Genomic DNA, 17,948 nt, shown 5'->3' on the forward strand with positions numbered 1-17,948 from the left:
GGTCATCTCCGGGCTGGGCACCGAGCTGGGCCCCAAGGACATGGTGACACCATGTCAAGGTGTGACTCCAGGCACGGAGCTCCTGTTCTGATGGAGCTGGCCCCTCCCGCCACAGCTCTGGTGCCCGCAGTCCAGCGGGGATGCCGGACCCCCCATGAGCGCTTACCGCCCGTGCCAGGGAGCTGCGAAGGGGAAGCCTAGGCTGGGGTGCCTGAGGTATCACAGAAGGACCCTGCCCCCTGGCTGACCCTGCCACGGGGTGAGGGAGGGGGAAGTGGCTACTAGCTGTGGCTGAAAGATGAATGGACACCGTGAAGAGAGGCGGGAAGGGTGTTCTAGGCGGCAGGAACAGGCTCGTTAAAGCCTCAAGGTGCGGGAGAGGAGCGAGGTCTGGGCTGAGCAGACCAGGTGGGACGGGATTTTGGGCATAAGCCACAGCTTAGTCGGCTTCCCCCGGGGGATGTGCGGCTGTCTCCGGTGGTGGCGAGGGGAGGCCGCAGACGCTTTCTATTTTGTTTCCTCTTGGGCTCCTTCCTCGGGACGGGTTCCCAAATGCTAGCGTGTTGGGTCAAAGGGTTCTGGAAACTCTGAGGCCGTCTCGATGAGCCAGCGGCGACGTGGGCTTCTCTCCCCACCACGTGCCAATCCAAGCTTTACCTTCTGGATTTAGTTTTGCCAGCTTAATGGATATTTCAGGGTATCTTGGAGCTGTCTTTTATGTGTCTTTATTTATTTAAAAAAATTTTAATGTTTTATTAATTTTTGAGAGAGAGAGAGAGCATGAGCAGGGGAGGGGCAGAGAGAGAGGGAGACACAGAATTTGAAGACAAGCTCCAAGCTCTGAGCTGTCAGCACAGAGCCCGATGGGGGGCTTGAACCCGTGAACTGCGAGATCATGACCCGAGCCGAAGTTGGACGCCCAATCAACTGAGCCACCTGGGCACCCCTGTGTGTGTGTCTTTAATTATGACGGAGGCTGGCAACAGTGGGGCCTGTGTCTGCTCCCCCCCACCAGCTCCCCGTGCCTGCTAACCGGGTGCCGGGCTCCCGCCTCGCTCTTCCAGCTTCCCCAAGACAGTGGGGACGCAAGGGAGGTGATGCAGCTGTGGGAGTCCTCCAAGAAAATTTGGGGTTTACCCTTAATTGTTGCTGGCTCCTACCCCCCTCTGGGCCTCGCTTTCCTTATCTCTGAAATAGGAATTCGTTCGTTCAAAAGCAGTACTGTGGCCGCCTTCTGTATTTCGGCTCCACCTCTTCCTGGCTGTGTGACCTGAAGCAAGTGACTTAACCTCTCTGTGTGTCAGTTTCATCATCATGAAAGGGGCATGATAATAACCTGGATTTCACATCTACGGAGCGGATTAAGTGAGCCAAGGTGAGAAGGAGCCAGACCGGGGGAGAGGGAGGGTGTGTGCGTATGTGAGGGTTCAGGTTGGAGGAACAGCAAATTCAAAGGTGTCCAGGGTGGGGGACTGCGGGAGCGGAGAGGGCCCTGTGCCCGAGGAGGTGGGGAGAACAAGGGGTCGGGCTGTGGACAGCTGGGGGCCACTCAGCAGGGCCTCGGGCCTCGGAGGTCATGGTGAGAGGCTGGAACTTGATTCACAGCATAGGGAGAAGCCATGGGAAGGGCTTTAAGCAGGAAAAGGTCATGAGCCAGCATTTCCAAAAGACTCCTTGGGCACTGGGTGGAGCCGGTCCGGAGGAGGATTGGAGCTGGTGTCCAGCTTGGTAAGAGTCTCAGAATGAGGCAGGGTGAGTGCCCCCCCCCCCCCCCCCCGGGGGGGGGGGGNGAGAGCAAGCCAAGTGTCAAGTGGGGGCGGCTGCACCGTGGACTGCTCTCTACAGCTGCCGGGGCGGGTCCTGCGGGTGGCTCCCCGAGTCCCTGGGGACCTGGCCTGTCGCTGGGTGGATGACCCCGGGTCCCGCCCTCCATCCGCCCCTCCCACCATGGCCCTTGGTTCCCGCCACTCTGCTGGGCATTTCTGCAATTGCCCAACTCTGGCGCCACGATTTCCACCCCCAAACGGCTGCAGCCAGGAAAACAGTCCCTTCTTAGAGACTTGGGGGAGGGGGAGGGAGTCCCTCAACCCCATCACCGGAGGGCCAGGTTCCTAGAAGGCCCTGGAAGCTATTTTTTCGTTTTAATTCTTGAGCTTGGGGCCCTGAGTCTCTGCTTCGGGGCCCTGGGCCTGCTGCAGGCAGGGGGCAAAAGTAGCCCTCGGACTCAGCCCTGGTGGGTCCCAGGCTCTGGCTGGACTTGGCCACCACTTGCCCCGGCCTCCCCTGGCCTCGGCTTCCTCGAGTGCCAGAGCCCTCCTGCCTCTGGCCTTTGGGATTGAATCAGGGCTATCCAGAGAGTTCGAAACCAGAAGGGAACAGGGAGATGGAGTCCCTCTCACTCCTACCCTGTGCAGACGGGGAGCCTGAGCCCTGAGGGACGGGATTGCCGCTGCGTTGTCCACCTGTCTGTCTCTTTCTCGGCCGCCTCCCATGGATCCCCACACCGGCAGTCGTGGGTATCGGACTCGCTCAAAAACTGCCAGAAAAAGATATCTGAGAAGGGCAGCCATGAGAGCACTAAAAATATTTAGAATATTTGTCACCAAGATAAGAGTTTAAGTGATGATGGAATAGCAACACAGTAGAATAGCACATTGCCATTAACAAGGCCAAGGCCATGGGCACCAGGGCGGCTCAGTCCCTTAAGCGTTCGACTTCAGCTCAGGTCATGATCTCACGGTACACGAGTTCGAGCCCCGCGTCGGGCTCTGTGCTGATAGCTCGGAGCCTGCAGCCTGCTTCGGATTCTGTGTCTCCCTCTCTCTCTGACCCTCCCCTGCTTGCCCTCTTTAGCTCTCAAAAATAAAACAAATGTTGAAAAAGGGGGGGGGTGTAAAAAAAAAAAAAGGCCAAGGCCCGTGGTTCTAAACAGAAATGAAGCAGATTGTAAAATGTTTTGCGAAGCATGGAGTTGCACAGCCCTGCGTGTGTGTATCCACCTGTCACAGACGCGGGCAGGGGCCTCTCAGAAGTGACACAGAACATGCCAACGGGGGAGGTCAGAGAGTGGGGGTTCGCATTGATGAGGGGGAGACTTGGTTTCTTTTCTATACCTTTACACGGTCTTGACATTCTCGATTATGTGTCTGAAGCAGCTGTATTATTTTTATTTTTACTTATTTATTTTTTCATCTTTTATTTATTTGTTTGGTTTTTAAAGTTTTTGTGTGAACCCGTTTCCTTTTTCTTTCTTCCTTTCTTTTAATTAACTAATTAATTAATTGACATCCAAGGGAGTTAGCATACGGTGCAACAATGATTTCAGGAGTAGATTCCTTCATGCCCCTCACCCACGTAGCCCACCCCATTTAAGAGTCTCTTATATTTTGTCCCCCTCCCTGTTTTTATATTCTTTTTGCTTCCTTTCCTGTATGTTCATCTGTTTTATGTCTTAAATTCCTCATATGAGTGAAGTTATGTGATACTTGCTTTTCTCTGACTAATTTCGCTTAGCATCATACCATCTATCTAGTTCCATCCATGTAGTTGCAAAGGGCAAGATTTCATTCTTTTTGACTTCCGAGTAATACTCCATTGTATATCTATACCACAGCTTCTTTATCCATTCATCCGTCGATGGACATTTGGGCTCTGGGCTCTTTCCATACTTTGGCTAGTGTCGATAGCGCTGCTATGAACTTTGGGGTGCATGCGCCCCTCTGAAACAGCACACCCAATAGCCCTAGGATAGATACAAAGTAATACAATTGCTGGGTCATAGGGGAGTTCTATTTTTAATTTTTTGAGGAACCTCCACACAGTTTTCCAGAGTGGCTGCACCAGTTTGCAGTCCCTATTATTTTTATTTATTTTTTTTAATAATATATTTTTTAAATGTTTTTTTTATTTCTAGGAGAGAGAGAGAGAGAGACAGCGTGAGCAGGGGAGGGTCAGAGAGAGAGGGAGTCACAGACTGAAACAGGCTCCAGGCTCTGAGCTGGCAGTCAGCACAGAGCCCGACGCGGGGCCCGAACCCACGAACCGCGAGATCATGACCCAAGCGAAAGTCGGACGCTTAACCGACTAAGCCACCCAGGCGCCCCTATTTTTATTTTTTAATGCTTATCTGTTTTTGAGAGAGACAGAGCGCGAGTGGGGGAGGGGCAGAGAGAGAGGGAGACACAATATCCGAAGCAGGCTCCAGGCTCTGAGCCGTGAGCACACAGCCCGACGTGGGGCTCGAACCCGTGAACCTCGAGATCATGACCTGAGCCGAAGTCGGACGCTTCATGAGGGAACCACCCAGGTGCCCCTGAAAAACACTTTACAGGAAAAATCCAGCCAAAGGAAAAAGGAAAGGGACCCCTGCTGGGCTCCGATGAACATCCCTCAACCGCAAATTGAGCCTTGAGATCCCAGGATCTCTTTGTCCTCTGATGAGGCAGCCCGTCCCCAGCTTCCACTCTCCGCAAAGCCCCCCTCTGCCTGACTCAGCTGAACCGAGTCAGAGAACCAGACTGAGATGCAGCCAGGCATGTGTAGAGTGACAGATGTGAAAGCAATCGGTGACACGGTCCCTGCCTCTGAGGCTGGAGGAAGGGTGTGACCAGGAGATGTTGAGCAAGCCAGGGCCCCTCCGCCACCAGGGACGGGGCCTAGTCACCGCGCCTGGCTAGCCCAGAGCAGGTGCTCCGGGAGGACTTCCCAGGCTGGAATCCTTGGGGGAATGCAAATCGACGAAAGATTCACAGGGGGTCAAGTCTGGACGGACCCTTGATATTATTAATACTAAACATAGCAACACACCAGGGACCGTTTAATGAACACTGCAGCTGGGCACCGGCTGGCGGGATCCTCATACCAACTCTCCTTGAGGATCATCTGCATTTCCAAATGCGCCTCAGGAGTGTTAAGCCGTGGGTTGTTCTTTCCTGCTAACAACCTTGCATGGCTTCCCACTGCCTGCTGAGACCTGGCTCGCCTTGACCTTACGCGCTGGCCCCACTGCCTTCTTTTGGTTGGTTCTACCACGTAAGAGCTGTGTGGCTTTGGGCAAGTTATTAACCTCTCTGAATGCCAGTTTCCTCCACTGTGAATTGGAGATAAGCCTTCGTTCTCATTTTACATACTAGCCCAATACAGAGTAGTCAGTAAGTGTAAAGTACTTAACACCCATGACCCGCTCGTGGTAAACCTATGTTTGCCAAGCTTTGTTTTTATTACCCCATATCTCATCAGCTGTAAGATGTCATCAATTGTAAAAGATGCCACTAAGGGGAAAAAGAATGCTGCCGGTTTACTATGTCCCAAGGCTCTTCCATCACGAGAACCTTTATTTTATGCTTCCCGAAGGAACTCTTTTTGACTCAGACATAGGTTCTCATCATATATAATTCTGAAGCACGCATAAAAATGAAAATAGAAGCAAAGTAAATTATTTATGGGTTTGGAAAACTCCTTCACGTTTAGAGTCCGACAGAGGCGTGACGCCTGTGTGTGTCGCTCCCACGTCCCCCAGTGAGCCATCAAGAGTGGTGGAGGGAGAGCAGCGGCCCCCTCCGCCATCCATACGACGATGGGAAAACCTTAGCCCGGCTCTGCAATCGGCTTCTGCTTTGGGAACGTTACTGACAAGCCTGCTTCTCCTCCCCTGGGGGGCTCCCGCCATGTGAATCCTGGGGTTCAGGGAGTGCTCAGCTCTTGTCTCCGGGGCTTTCTTCCAAGCTGCTGCAGGGTTTGATGCTTTTCAAGTGTGGGCGCATGCAGGTGGTGACAACTGTGTTGGGACAGCAGCCAGCCAGAAAGCCACTCCGCGACGATGTAACCTGACTTCAGAGATGTAAACGTGAGCAATCAAGTGTCTTGGAATCGATGGCACATGAATAATTCCTGAATTTGGCTCTGGCTGGGCTTCAGGCTGCTGCAGGACCCTTGCACCTCCTGTCCCTGCTCTCTCCCTGCCTCCCCACTTTGCCTACTTAACTTGGTCACCCCTCTCCCCATTGATCTCAGCTTCCTCGAGTAGCCCCCCCCACCCCCTATGCCTTCCCTGACCATCCCAGGAGGTCAGTCCCTTCGCTGTCTACACACGTAGTAGGGCTGCAATGCTACGTTTTGAGCACATGTGTAATTTGGGGGGTGGTGGCTGCCTCCCCGGTGTACTGTGAGGCCTGTTGGTGTGGGGACTATGTGGCTTTTACTCCATGGCGGCACCGAGCAGTGTCCGGCTCGGAGCCGGTGAATGAAAGAATGAACGGAGGCTCCGTCGTGAGCAGTGGGGGAGCTGGGGTGACCTCCTGGCCTGTCCGTCTGAGACATTTGCTGCTATGTCTTCCCCCAGAGGCTGGAGTCCAAGCCACCTCTTTTGCAGCCGGGAAACTGAGGCCTGGGAGGTCACATGGCCACGGCCCAGGCATCCTGTCTCTGTGCATCCAGGGTGCACAGAGAATGGGGGAGGGTGGGGTCAGAGGAGGGGGTTCTCACTTCGCGCTGGGGTCCAGAGGAGACTTAGTGGGTCGGTGGCATCTGCCATCGGGTTCACAGAGGCCCTGGAGGATGCAAGGTCGAGGTCCTCTTCTGTGGTTTGAAGTTTCCAGAGAGGCGGAGGGCTCACCCGCCATTGTTCCTCGAACCTAGAACCTAGAGAGCTGGGGGCCTTACCCCAGCGTGGCCCTGACCCCACCTTCCCCTGCCAGCCCTGGGCTGGCCCTGTGGAGATGCTGGGAGGATGTGGGGTGGTGAGGTGGGGGCCGAAGCAGGACTATGGGGGCGCACAGGCCCGCCTGCACCCGGAAGGAGGAAGCTGCTCAGGGTGTCTGTGGCCGGGCCGGGATCCCCGACCAGGGGACTTCCTCTTCCTCTTGGGGCAGGTGTAGCTGCCACAGCGGGACCAACACCCTGACCCTGACATGGATGGGGGCGAGAGGCCCAGACTCAGAGACTTCCTGAGTGGGAGCCTGGCCACCTGGGTGAGGGGGCAGGTGGGAGGGGTGTGGGAAGGGGAAGTGAGCAGCGGGGGGAGGGGCTGGTGCTGGGTTTGGGGGAGGGTCTGGCAGAGTCGGGGCCTGAGAGCAGGGGTGGGCTCCAACGTGGGGCTGAAGAAGCCCATGCAGCTATGGGGCAGAAAAAGGGGTCCAGACCCAGGGGCCAGAGGCGTTCCGGGCAGAGGTGAGGAGGAGGCTTCATGGGCTTAGGGGGGCAGGTCAAAGGGGCTTGGGGGTCACTCTACCGGTAGGGGAGTTCCTAACCGGGCCGGCTGACCTGTCTCCACTCCCCTACAGGCGCTGGGACTGGCCAGCCTGGTGGGAGAGGCGGAGGAGCCTGAGGGGGAAGAGGAGGAGGAAGGAGAGGGGCCCCTTTGCCCGGAGAAGAGGTTCCTGCATCTCATCGATGGGGCCCTGCTGCTCCGGGTGCTGGGCATCGTGTAAGAAGCATCTAGTGAGCCTGGGGGTCTGAGGTGGCCCCTCCCCCCCTCCCGCTGCTGGGTGGCGCTTGAGGGCTGGTGGGTGGAGCTTGAGGGCTGGTGGGTGGAGCTTGAGGGCTGGTGGGTGAGGCTTGGTCGGGGCAGGTGGATCCTTGACTGCCCCTCCCACCCAGTGCCCTGTGCCCACAGAGTTCCCAGTTCCCGAGGGGGACCTCAGACGGTCAGGGGCCACGATGGCCCCGCAGCCTGGCGAGTGCGCAACCTGAACCACCTGTGGGGCCGTCTGAGGGACTTCTACCAGGTGAGGGGGTGGGGAGGGAAGGCCGAGCCTCAGCCCTGTGGGAAGGCCAGTCTCCTATCTCCTTGTCTCCTCTGCCCCCAGGAGGAGCTGCAGCTGCTGATCCTGTCGCCACCCCCAGACCTCCAGACGTTGGGGTTTGACCCCTTCTCAGGTGCTCTCTCCCACCACCCCTTCCTGCTTCTACCCTCTCCCCCCACCCCTAACTTTCTGTGGCTTGTGCTCAGCAGAGGAGGCAGTGGAAGAGTTGGAGGGCATCCTTCGGCTGTTGCTGGGGGCGTCAGTGCAGGTGAGCAGGGGAGGGGAGGGGAGCATTCGGCCTTGGTGGCAGAGGTGGGCGAGACCCCGTGCCAGCCTGTCCACCCCGTGTCCCTGCAGTGCGAGCACCGGGAACTCTTCATCCGACACATCCAGGGCCTCAGCCTTGAAGTCCAGAGCGAGTTGGCTGCTGCCATCCAGGAGGTACTTGGGGCTGGTCCACAGCCTGGGGCTGGCCCTCCCACCTGGGGGCACTCCCTGCTGAACCTGAACCGCTGCTCCTACCTGGTCCAGGTGACCCAGCCTGGGGCCGGTGTGGTGCTGGCGCTGGCTGGGCGGGAGCCTGGGGAGCTGGAGTCCCGGGAGCTGGAGGTGCTGTTCCGGAGCCTGATGGGGACGTTGTTAAGGCTGGCGCGGGAGCGCGATGTGGGGGCCCAGGTAGGGGGCGTCGCCAACAGCTGGAGGACCTGGAGGACCCTGGGGACCCAGATGTGAGGGGCCATGGGGGTTGGGGCCAGATGTGGGATTGGTGTGGGGTCTTGGAGCAGCAGGGCTGCAAGAGCCAGACTGGGGGTGGGGGGCATGGGCTGGGCTATTTCTGGCTCCTGACCCTTGACTTCCCACAGCGCTTGGCTGAACTGCTGCTGGAGAGACAGGCGTCCCCCTTGCTGCCCGAGACCCCTGCTAGGACTCCTCCAGAGGCCCCCTCACACCACCTGGGCCTGCAGCTGGCCAACACCAAGGCCCAGCTGCGGCGCCTGCGGCAGGAGCTGTGAGTGCCCCAGGCTGGGCGGTGGACCAGGAGGGAGCGGGACAGCTTAGGCTGTGGACGGAGTCGGTGGGATCAGGCCTGGGGGTTCCGGGATCCGGGTTCCCACGCCCCTCCAGCGCCCCTTCTCTCCAGGGAGGAGAAGGCCGAGCTGCTGCTAGACTCCCAGGAGGAGGTGCAGGGCTTGGAGGCCGAGATCCGAAGGCTCCGCCAGGAGGTGCGCTCAGATGCTCCCCGCGGCCGCCGCATTCCCCAGCCCTCTCCCCACGCCTCCTCTGTCCCATTGCCTGCCGCCACCGGGCTCCTTCCCCTCCCTGATCCCCCTGGGCGGCGGCTGGCCGTCCCCAGCTCCGCACCGTCTGGCTCAGGCCCAGGCGCTGTCGGGGCAGGCCAAGCGGGCCGAGCNCAGGAGGAGCTGCGACGCTGCCGAGAGCGGCTGCAGGCGGCCGAGGCCTGCAAAAGCCAGCTGGAGGTGAGGCGGGAGGTGGGGTCTGCGGGGGACCGGGTGGGCCAGGAGCGGGAGCCAATTGGGCCAGGCCTGGAGGAGGGAGGGCTGGGTCTTCCTCGCTGGGAGAAATGGGTGAGGTGGTGTCTGGAGCAAAGCCTTCTGGAGGATGGGACAGAAGGAGGGGAGAGGTGGGGGCGGCAGGGAGGGGTAGGTCCTGGAGGGGACGAGTGTGGGGGAAGAGCTGTCTGGGGTGAGCCCCTGGCAGAGGATCCTAGAAGGATGACTCCTTGGGAGGAGGTTCTGGGAGGGAACGGGCGGGGCCTACGAGAAGGGGGCGGGGCCTACACGGAGGGGGCGGGGCCAGGTGCTAGGGAAGTGGTCCCTGGAGAGCTTGGAGAGAGAGGGGCAGATGGAAGGGAGAGGTGGGGCCTGGGATGCAAGGTCAACCACCACAGGTTGTCTCTGCTCTCCCACCAGGAGGAACGGGCGCTCTCGGGAGCTCTGGAAGCCTCCAAGGCGCTCCTGGAGGAGCAGCTGGAGGTGGCTCAAGAGCGCTGTGCCCGGCTGCACGAGACCCAGCGTGAGAACCTGTTGCTGCGGACCCGTTTGGGCGAGGCCCATGCGGTGAGACTGCCCCAGTGACCCCCAGTCATTCTGTCATCGGTGACCCCTGGCACCCCCCACCGTCCCCACAGGGTTTTCCAGTGCTCCCTGTGACCCCTACTCCCTTTTCCCCCTCGTGATCTAGCCAACACCCTTGGCCCGGCCGTGGGGAGGAGGGCTTGTCTGACCCTGTCCTTCCTCCCAGGAGCTGGACTCTCTGCGGCATCAGGTGGACCGGCTGGCAGAGGAGAACGTGGAGCTGGAGCTGGAGCTGCAGCGGAGCCTGGAGCCACCCCTGGGCTCTCCTGGGGAGGGTGCGTAGGGCCCCCGAGGAGGGGCTGGGGCTGGGGGGGGCAGGTGCCTGTGTCTTCCTGCAGCTCTGGTGGGGCTGGCTGCCCACTTCATCCTTTCCCCAAGACACTGGAGGGGGGGCGGGTGTGCAGGGGTGTATGCGAGGAGCCAGGGATCATGGCAGAGGGTACAGAGGGGGTCCTGACCGCATCGCCCCTGTCCCAGCACCCCCACCCGGAGCAGCCCCGTCCCTTCACGACGAAGTGAGAGAGGCAGAGGCCGGGCGGCTGCGGACCCTGGAGAGGGAGAATCAGGAGCTTCGGGACCTGCTACAGGTGCTGCAGGGGCAGCCTGGTGGCCAGGTGAGTCCCCTCCCCCAGCCACCCAACAGGTCCTTCCTTGCCTCCTCCTCTGGGCTTGACGGGTCCTCTCATGTGCCCTCAGCACCCCCTGCTGGAGGAGCAGAGCGAGGACGCCTTGCTTCCAGAGCCGGATGGGGCTCCCCAGGCTTGCCTGGCCTCACACCGTGGCCCCCAGGGTTTGGCCGGCCAGGTCGGGGACGAAGGCACCCAGGCCTTGGACCTGGCTCCGCCCGTATCAGACTCGGCCCTTGAGAGATTACCTGTGTGTCCCCAGGCACTGGACTCAGGCCCACAGGTGATGGGGAGGCCCCTCCAGATGGCCGCCATGGCCCCTCAGGCCTCAGACTTGACCCTCCAGGGATCGGGGCCTGCTGTAGCGACCCAGGAGTCTCCAGAGGAGGCTGGCCCCGGAGCCCTTGTCCAGACTCCCGCCTCTGTGGTCCCACCTCAAGCTCCAGGGCCTGTAATTCAGGCTGAGCTGTTGGGAGGAGAGACTGGAGAGTCAGGGCCTGAAGTCCAGGTGCGGAGACAGGGGGGCCCTGCGAGCAAGCCTGGACCCTCGGAGCTCGGCCCCTGTGCGCAACTGGAGGAGCAGGAGACCCCAGGCCAAGGGCCGGCCCTACCCCAGGGGCAGATGGAGGCCAGGCCGCATGACCCGAAGCTGGAGGGGAGGGTTGGGGACCCAGCCCCGCAGACTCTGCAGCAGAAGTCGGAAGGGGCTTCGGAGCCCCAGCCCCGGGAAGGATCGATCCCTGGGGAGATCCCGGCTGGCGGGGTCCCGGAGCAGGAGGCCCTGAGGGCGGAGGTGGCGCAGCTGAGGAGAGAGGCCGAGGCCCTCAGAGCGGAGCTAGAGGCCCAGGCCCGGAGGCTGGAGGCCCGAGGCGCGGAGGCGGCCCATCTCTCCGAGGAGCTGGCTCAGGCGCAGAAGGCAGAGGCCGAGGCCCATCGGGAGGTGGAGGCGCAGGCCCGGGAGCAGGCGCGGCTGCGGGACGCAGTGGAGGCAGCTGGCCTCGAGCTGGAGGCTGCATCGCGGGAACGGGAGGCCCTGGCGGAGGCCCTGGCGGCGTCGGGCCGAGAGCGGAGGCAGTGGGAGCGCGAGGGGCCCAGACTGAGGGCCCGGGCCGAGGCCGCCGAGGAGCGGCTGCAGGTGCTGGAGAGCCAAGGCCGTCAGCGGCTGCAGGAGGCCGACAGGGAGAGGCAGGCCCTCAAGGAGGTATGTTGGGGCTCACAGCCGGGCGTAGGAAATGGGGAGCTGAGTCAGTTGCTGGCGTTTGGGTTTTTAATCCCATCAGTAACCACTGAGTGCCCAGCACCTGGCTGGGGTTGGGGCTGGAGAGGGAAAGTCCAGCTCTGCCTTCCGAAGGTGCGCTTGACCTGGGTCACAGGGCGGGTGTCCCCTCCCTCTGGTGGGGTGAGCTGCCGGAGGGGAGAAGAGTATGGGTATGGAGCCAAACTGCCCGGGTGCAAATCCTGGCTCTCCAACTCACATCCGCCCTATTCCTCCGCCTGTAAAATGGGGGCACTCTTCTGTCTCAGGGGGTCTTTTGGAAGATCAAGGGACATCAAGGTGTAACGAGCCTAGTTCATGTTCATCAAAGGCTCAAGACGTGGTGATTGTTACGAGCAAAGTGTGCAGGAGTCCGTGGGAGAGGGTGCCAGGGCCGGGGCAAGGAGGCTCTGGAGAAGGTTCTGAGGAAAGGTCAAGGTTCCAGCAGGTGGGAAGGACATTTCATTTAGAGGGAACAGCATGTACAGAGACATGAAGGCATTAATGATGCTGGGGGGTGTGGAGGGGGGGGGAGCAGGGCCTGCCTTGCAGGCGTCAGTAGTCTGGCCCCAGGCAGGGAGAGCCACCCAAGCATGTGGCCAAACCTGTGTGAGGTTGGGTTTGAGGAGGGTCCCCTTGGTGTGTCCCTCTGGTGTCCCCTGGGGCCATCAGGAGGTGGTGCCAGTGGTCCTGGTGGCAGGTGAGGCCTGCTGGGGCTGGGACGGGGGATGGAGGAGACAGAAAACCTGGAAACCCCTTCACTTGTGCACTCAAGCACGTTGACGGGGACCTCCTTGCCACCAGGTGCTGTGCCAGGCAGCCAGTATGCCCATACTGGTGGTGGGGCGGGGGGCTCTCACAGTCTAGGGTGGAGACAGGACTGTGCAGGGAGCTGCGGGAGTCCAGGAAGCACACTGGACTTAGGCTGCGGCATGTCCCGGAAGGCTTCCCGGAGGAGGAGATAGAATGGCAGTTGAGCCAGGAGGTGGCTCAGGCGCACAACTGTGTAGGGGTGGGGTGTGAGGTGGGAAGTGGAGGGAGGCTAGGCAGAGAATTCACAAAGCAGTGTTCCTGCTAGGCACGGCCTCTATCTTCCTTTCAAACTAAGAGCTGCGGCTGTTCCTGTGAAGGAGATGACCTCAATGACCTTTACGGGAGGCCCATGACCTTTAAACCCAGTGGAGGGGGAGCAGAGTAGTTATGTTGAGAGGCCCCTGGGGCGGGGGGAAGCGGAGGAGGCTAGGAGACAAGGGGAAGGGTGTTGGGGCCAGTGGGGGCCTGTGCCACAGGGGAGGGTGGGCTGCAGACGAGGAATGGAATCTTCCAGCTGAGCACAGTTTCCGGTTTCATCCCTGTTGTACAGAGGACACCAGGATTCAGGGAGGAGTGACTTCCTGGGAGACCCCAGTGAAGGAGAAGAGTGGGGAACACACTGTGGGGTTGACCCAGGGCTAGGCGCTGTGCAGGGCAGGCCTGGGGAACGCGAGCATGGGGGTGTGGGTGAGAGGCAAGGCCGAGAAGCTGCGTCGGGGGGCCCACCTTGCAGGATGGGACTGAGAGAAGCTGTCAGGCGGACCTGGCTTATAGCCCAGATGCCCTGCCTCCCCGCTGTGTGGTTAGGCGCAAGTTACTTGACTTCTCTGGCTCTCGGTTTCCTCACCTGTAAAACTGGAGTCAGAATGGCGTGCCTCATAGGATCCTGTCAGATAATGAATGTAGAGGGCTGGGGGCAGCTGTGGAGTGAATGCATGTGNCTGGCTCTCAGGACTGACAGGGTGGAAGGGCCTGAGGGCAAAGGGGAATTTGGTGAGATTTCCTGGTGGAGAGCGGTTCCTGGTGCTAACTGGGTGTGGTGTGGGAGGAGGTGGCTAGCCAAGGGGAGGTCAGGGACCCAGGGGCCAAAGGGCTTGCCCAGGCGGGCTGGGTAGAGGGCAGGAGGTGCGGTGGGGGCAGGGCACCCGAGGGCTGTGGTCAGGGCCCAGAGGGGGCCGGTTCAGAGGTTCAAGCCTCTTTCATCTGTATCACTGTTCTTCCTACCCTTAGCCTTTGGGCTGTAATGGTGGTGGGGAGGGGGGGCAACAGGCAGCAAGGCCTCATGGGACTTGTAGTTTTTCAGCAAACACTGGGGGAGACCGGGTGGGGTTGCAAAGCCCGGAAGCTCAGAGCAAAGGCAGTAGACTTGGTTTCCAGAGCAAGGATTTTGTAGGCAGCTGGTCGGAGTTGGTTCTTCCTTGTGGTTTCATCCTGACAGCCCCTCCCCCCGCCCCCAGAATGGTTTGGCCTACCTCCCTCTGAGGCCCACAGGCCACAGTGGGCCTCCTGCCCCCTTCCACAATGGTGCGGCCCAACCGCCACAGGATGCCTGGCCTGGCCCGGCCCAGCCTGTGGTGCCTCTCCCCACCCCCCAGCTCCCACCGTGGTTGGGTCTGACATTCACCGCACCCCATCCTTGCAGCCATCTCCGTGTGGCTGAGGGCACTCTTCAGATCTGCCTCTTTCGAGCCCCCCTTTCCCTCACATGGCCAGTGTGGCCTCCTCACGTAAGGCATGTCTAGCTGTTCCTGGCCGCCTGAGGAACCGAGGGCTCAGAGAGGTAAAGACGCTTGCCGGGCGAGTGTCTCTGACCTCTGGACCAGAGGCCTTCCTCGCCCACTGCCAGGCTTACGATCCCCAGCTCTTTAGTAGTCACTCTGCAAGGCGGCCAGGCCTCGCTCCCATTTTACAGATGGGGGTGGGGGTAGGTAGAGGCCCAAAGGGTAGAAGATACTCGCCCAGGGCAGGGCGCCTGGCCGGCTCAGTTGGTAGAGCGTGGCCCCTTGATCTCAGGGTCTTGAGAGGCTACTTAAAAAAAACAAACCAGGGGCGCCTGGGTGGCTTAGCCGGTTGAGCGTCCGACTTCGGCTCAGGTCATGATCTCACGGTTCGTTGGGTTCGAGCCCCGCGTCGGGCTCTGTGCTGACAGCTCAGAGCCTGGAGCCTGTTTTGGATTCTGTGTCTCCTCTCTCTCTCTGACCCTCCCCTGCTCACACTGTCTGTCTCTCGCTCAGAAGTAAATAAAAAACATTAAAAAAAAAACCCCAAACCAGACATTTACCCAGGGTGACTGAGGAAGGGCAGCAAGCTCGGTCTTCAGGAACTCGGTCCTCGGAGGCCTCCTCTGCCCCCGGGGCGAGGACGGTGGTCTGCCCGGCTCTGAGCCTGTCTGCCCGCCCGCCCGCAGGAGCTAGAGAAGGCTGTGCTGCGCGGCCAGGAGCTGGGGGCCCGGCTGGAGCAGCTGCAGGGTGAGCTCGCACAGGCGGCTCTGGAGCGCCGGGAGTTTCAGCGGGAACAGGAGATCCAGCAGCAGAGGTGGGGGTGCCGCCCAAGGGGCAGAGAGGGGTGGGCAGGGCTCAGGGAAGGGTGGGTGCCAAGGCCTCTCCCGGCAGGTACCAGGGCCTGGAGCAGCGGCTAGAGGCTGAGCTGCAGGCGGCGGCCACCAGCAAGGAGGAGGCGCTGAGGGAGCTCAAGACGAGGGCCCAGCAGCTGGAACAGCAGCTNAGGCCTCCTCTAGTCTTGCCCCTTGGGGTTTGGCCACCCCCTTGCCTTGTGCCCCTTTTTGGGCCTATGGGGGGAGCACTGTGCCGGGAGTCAGGCTGGCTGGCTGGCTCTGCCCAGGCCATGTGGTTCTCTGGGGGGCCTTGATTCCCCCATTCCTCCAACGGACAGCGAGCAGCAGCGGCGGCTCTGTGTCTCTCGGGCGTCACCGCTTCCTAGCGAGCCCAGTCCCTGTCGTTCTAAGTCGGCCGTTGTTTCTGAGGTCCCCGTGTGCAAGGACTTGGCAGCTCAGGGCTCAGCTCAGGGGTGTGGTGGGTCCCCACAGCGGGCGACGAATCAGGCCACCCTAACACAGGATGTCAAGGAACAGGGGGCACCCTGCAGGCCACCTGGTGGGTCCGCGGAGGGTTGGTTGGGGACAAGTGGCATTGACGCTGGGGCCCCGAGGAAGAGCGGAGGTGGAAAGGGTGTTCTGGGCAGGAGGGCGGAGGCCAGGCTGTGCTGCAGAATGGAGCGTGACCCTTGCACCCGCTCGAGCCAGGAGCGCAGGACCCTGGGAGCGGAGGGCTGGGGGCCGTGTCCGGTGCTGCCGAGCGGGTGAGGGTCCCCTGCCCAATCCTCAGGCCCCCTCCATGCCCCTCACCCCGCGTGACCTCCCAAGGCCTCTCCTTCCAGTTGCGCCAGGGCCCGGTAGGGCTGGGGCCGGAGGGGCCCGATGAGCGGAGGACCCCGGGGGCCCAGAGCGGGCGGCTCATCGAGATGGAGCGCAGCGTGAGTGTCAACTGCCGCACGGAGGGCCCGGGGAGGGGCGGCGCCTGTGGCCTGGCCCCTGCTGACCGCCCGCACCCCCCCCTTCCCGGCAGAATGCAACTCTGGTGGCCGAGAAGGTGGCTCTGCAGGGGCAGCTGCAGCAGCTGGAGGGGCAGTTGGGCAGCCTGCAGGGCCGGGCCCAGGAGCTCCTGCTGCAGAGTCAGCGGGCGCAGGAGCACAGCAGCCGCCTGCAGGTGGGTGGTGGCCCCGCAGCCTTCTCCCCTGCCCTGCCTCGGGCCCACTCACCCCTGCCGCCTGCCGCTTTTCTGTTGTTCCCTGCCCTTTTCTCTGATGGAGTTCCCTGCCGGCTGCCCCTACCCACTCTCTAGTTACAGAATCCCTACTCTCTGACCCCAGCTGCCCCAGTGCGCTCCTCTTCCTCTCCCCTGCTCCTTCCCCTTGGCTCTTCTTCCCCGGCTCCTACCCCCTTCTGCCTGCCTCTGGCCCTCACACCTGTGCTATGTTGCTCAGCTCCATTCCCCTCAACAGCCAGCCATTCGTCCCTACCACCTTCCCTGCCCCATCGGTCGCATCCCTGCCCTGTGCCTCCTGCCCCACGGCCTGACGCCAGCACCCTCCCCCCTCCTTCCCAGCCACTTCTGCCCCTGCTTCCTGCTCCTTGCTGTCCCCACTCCAGCCCTCTGCCTCGTCCACACTTGTCGCTGTATCCTCTGCCCTGCGCCTTGCTTTTGCTCCCCCGTCCCTTACCCCCCCTTTCTGGCCCGGGACCGCCCCTTCCTCCTCTGACCTAGGCCGAGAAGTCTGTACTGGAGATGCAGGGCCAGGAGCTGCACAGGAAGCTGGGGGTGCTGGAGGAGGAGGTGCGGGCGGCGCGGCAGGCCCACGAGGAGACCCGGGGGCAGCAGCAGGCTCTGCTTCGGGACCACGAGGCCCTGGCGCAGCTGCAGCGGCGGCAGGAAGCCGAGCTAGAGGGGCTGCTGGCGCGGCACCGCGACCTCAAGGCTAACATGCGGGCGCTGGAGCTGGCCCACCGGGAGCTGCAGNGCCCACCCTCACCCCCCAGGGAAGTCCCACCACCCAACACCTCTGCCCCTGCTGCTGTGCCCGCACGTGTGGCTGGGCTCCGCGGTGAGGCCCATTTGTCACTGGGGGGGGGGTGCAGCTTGCAGGGCATTCTGCCCTATGGCTTTGTTTAGGCCTCTGTGCTTAGGAGATGGCAGGCTCCGGGGTCCAGATAGTCCAGGCACCTGCTCGCCCTGGCCCCCGGCCCCTGCAACCCTCTCGACCCGGTACTTCCCAGGCACGAGCAGCTGCAGGCGCAGAGGGCCAACGTGGAGGCGCAGGAGGTGGCCCTGCTGGCGGAGCGAGAGCGCCTGATGCAGGACGGGCACCGGCAGCGGCCTGGAGGAGGAGCTGCGGAGGCTGCAGAGTGAGCACGACAGGTAGCAGCCCCGGCCCGGCCAGGCCCCGTTCTCCGCGCGCCCGTCTGCGAAGCAGGCTGCTGGCACGTGCGGCACTGTCCACGTGGGGTCCTGCGTCGCTCCCCTCGCCCGCCCCCAGAGTGGCCTCTCTGGCCCTTGGGAGGGGTCCGGGAGGGGGTTGAGTGCCCTTGGGTGAGCCTCTCCTCCGGACGGACTCGGCAGGGCTCAGATGCTGCTGGCAGAGGTGTCACGGGAGCGAGGCGAGCTGCAGGGTGAACGCGGGGAGCTGCGGGGCCGCCTGGCGCGGCTGGAGCTGGAGCGCGCGCAGCTGGAGGTGCAGAGCCAGCGGCTGCGGGAGTCCAACCAGCAGCTGGACCTGAGCGCCTGCCGGCTGACCACGCAGTGCGAGGTGTGGTCAGGGGCAGGCGGCTGTGTGTGGGGGGTGCTGGCTGGGGGGCCGGAGAGGGGGAGGGGGCCAGGCGGTGGAAGGGAGCCTCCCTGAG

At 61.8% G+C, this 17,948-nt stretch overlaps 1 protein-coding gene across 1 annotated transcript in view; it reads left to right on the top strand.

The window, feature by feature from the left end:
- The first annotated feature begins 6,874 nt into the window (after positions 1–6,874).
- Positions 6,875–17,948, top strand: part of CCDC88B (coiled-coil and HOOK domain protein 88B) — a 13,978-nt gene continuing 2,904 nt past the window's right edge. Inside the window, 23 exon segments of the mRNA XM_077759586.1 lie at positions 6,875–6,968; positions 7,281–7,423; positions 7,613–7,724; positions 7,806–7,875; positions 7,952–8,010; positions 8,100–8,183; positions 8,274–8,417; positions 8,606–8,751; positions 8,884–8,965; positions 9,117–9,150; positions 9,153–9,220; positions 9,674–9,820; positions 10,005–10,113; positions 10,316–10,452; positions 10,535–11,665; positions 14,940–15,067; positions 15,145–15,255; positions 15,922–16,024; positions 16,117–16,257; positions 16,816–17,068; positions 17,321–17,420; positions 17,422–17,466; positions 17,668–17,854. Of these exon segments, the coding sequence (XP_077615712.1) occupies positions 6,909–6,968; positions 7,281–7,423; positions 7,613–7,724; positions 7,806–7,875; positions 7,952–8,010; positions 8,100–8,183; positions 8,274–8,417; positions 8,606–8,751; positions 8,884–8,965; positions 9,117–9,150; positions 9,153–9,220; positions 9,674–9,820; positions 10,005–10,113; positions 10,316–10,452; positions 10,535–11,665; positions 14,940–15,067; positions 15,145–15,255; positions 15,922–16,024; positions 16,117–16,257; positions 16,816–17,068; positions 17,321–17,420; positions 17,422–17,466; positions 17,668–17,854 (3,594 nt within the window). The 5' untranslated portion in view covers positions 6,875–6,908.

This window comes from Crocuta crocuta, unplaced genomic scaffold (genome assembly GCF_008692635.1).
Source record: "Crocuta crocuta isolate KB4526 unplaced genomic scaffold, BGI_CrCroc_1.0 scaffold53, whole genome shotgun sequence".
Taxonomy (NCBI): domain Eukaryota; kingdom Metazoa; phylum Chordata; class Mammalia; order Carnivora; family Hyaenidae; genus Crocuta; species Crocuta crocuta.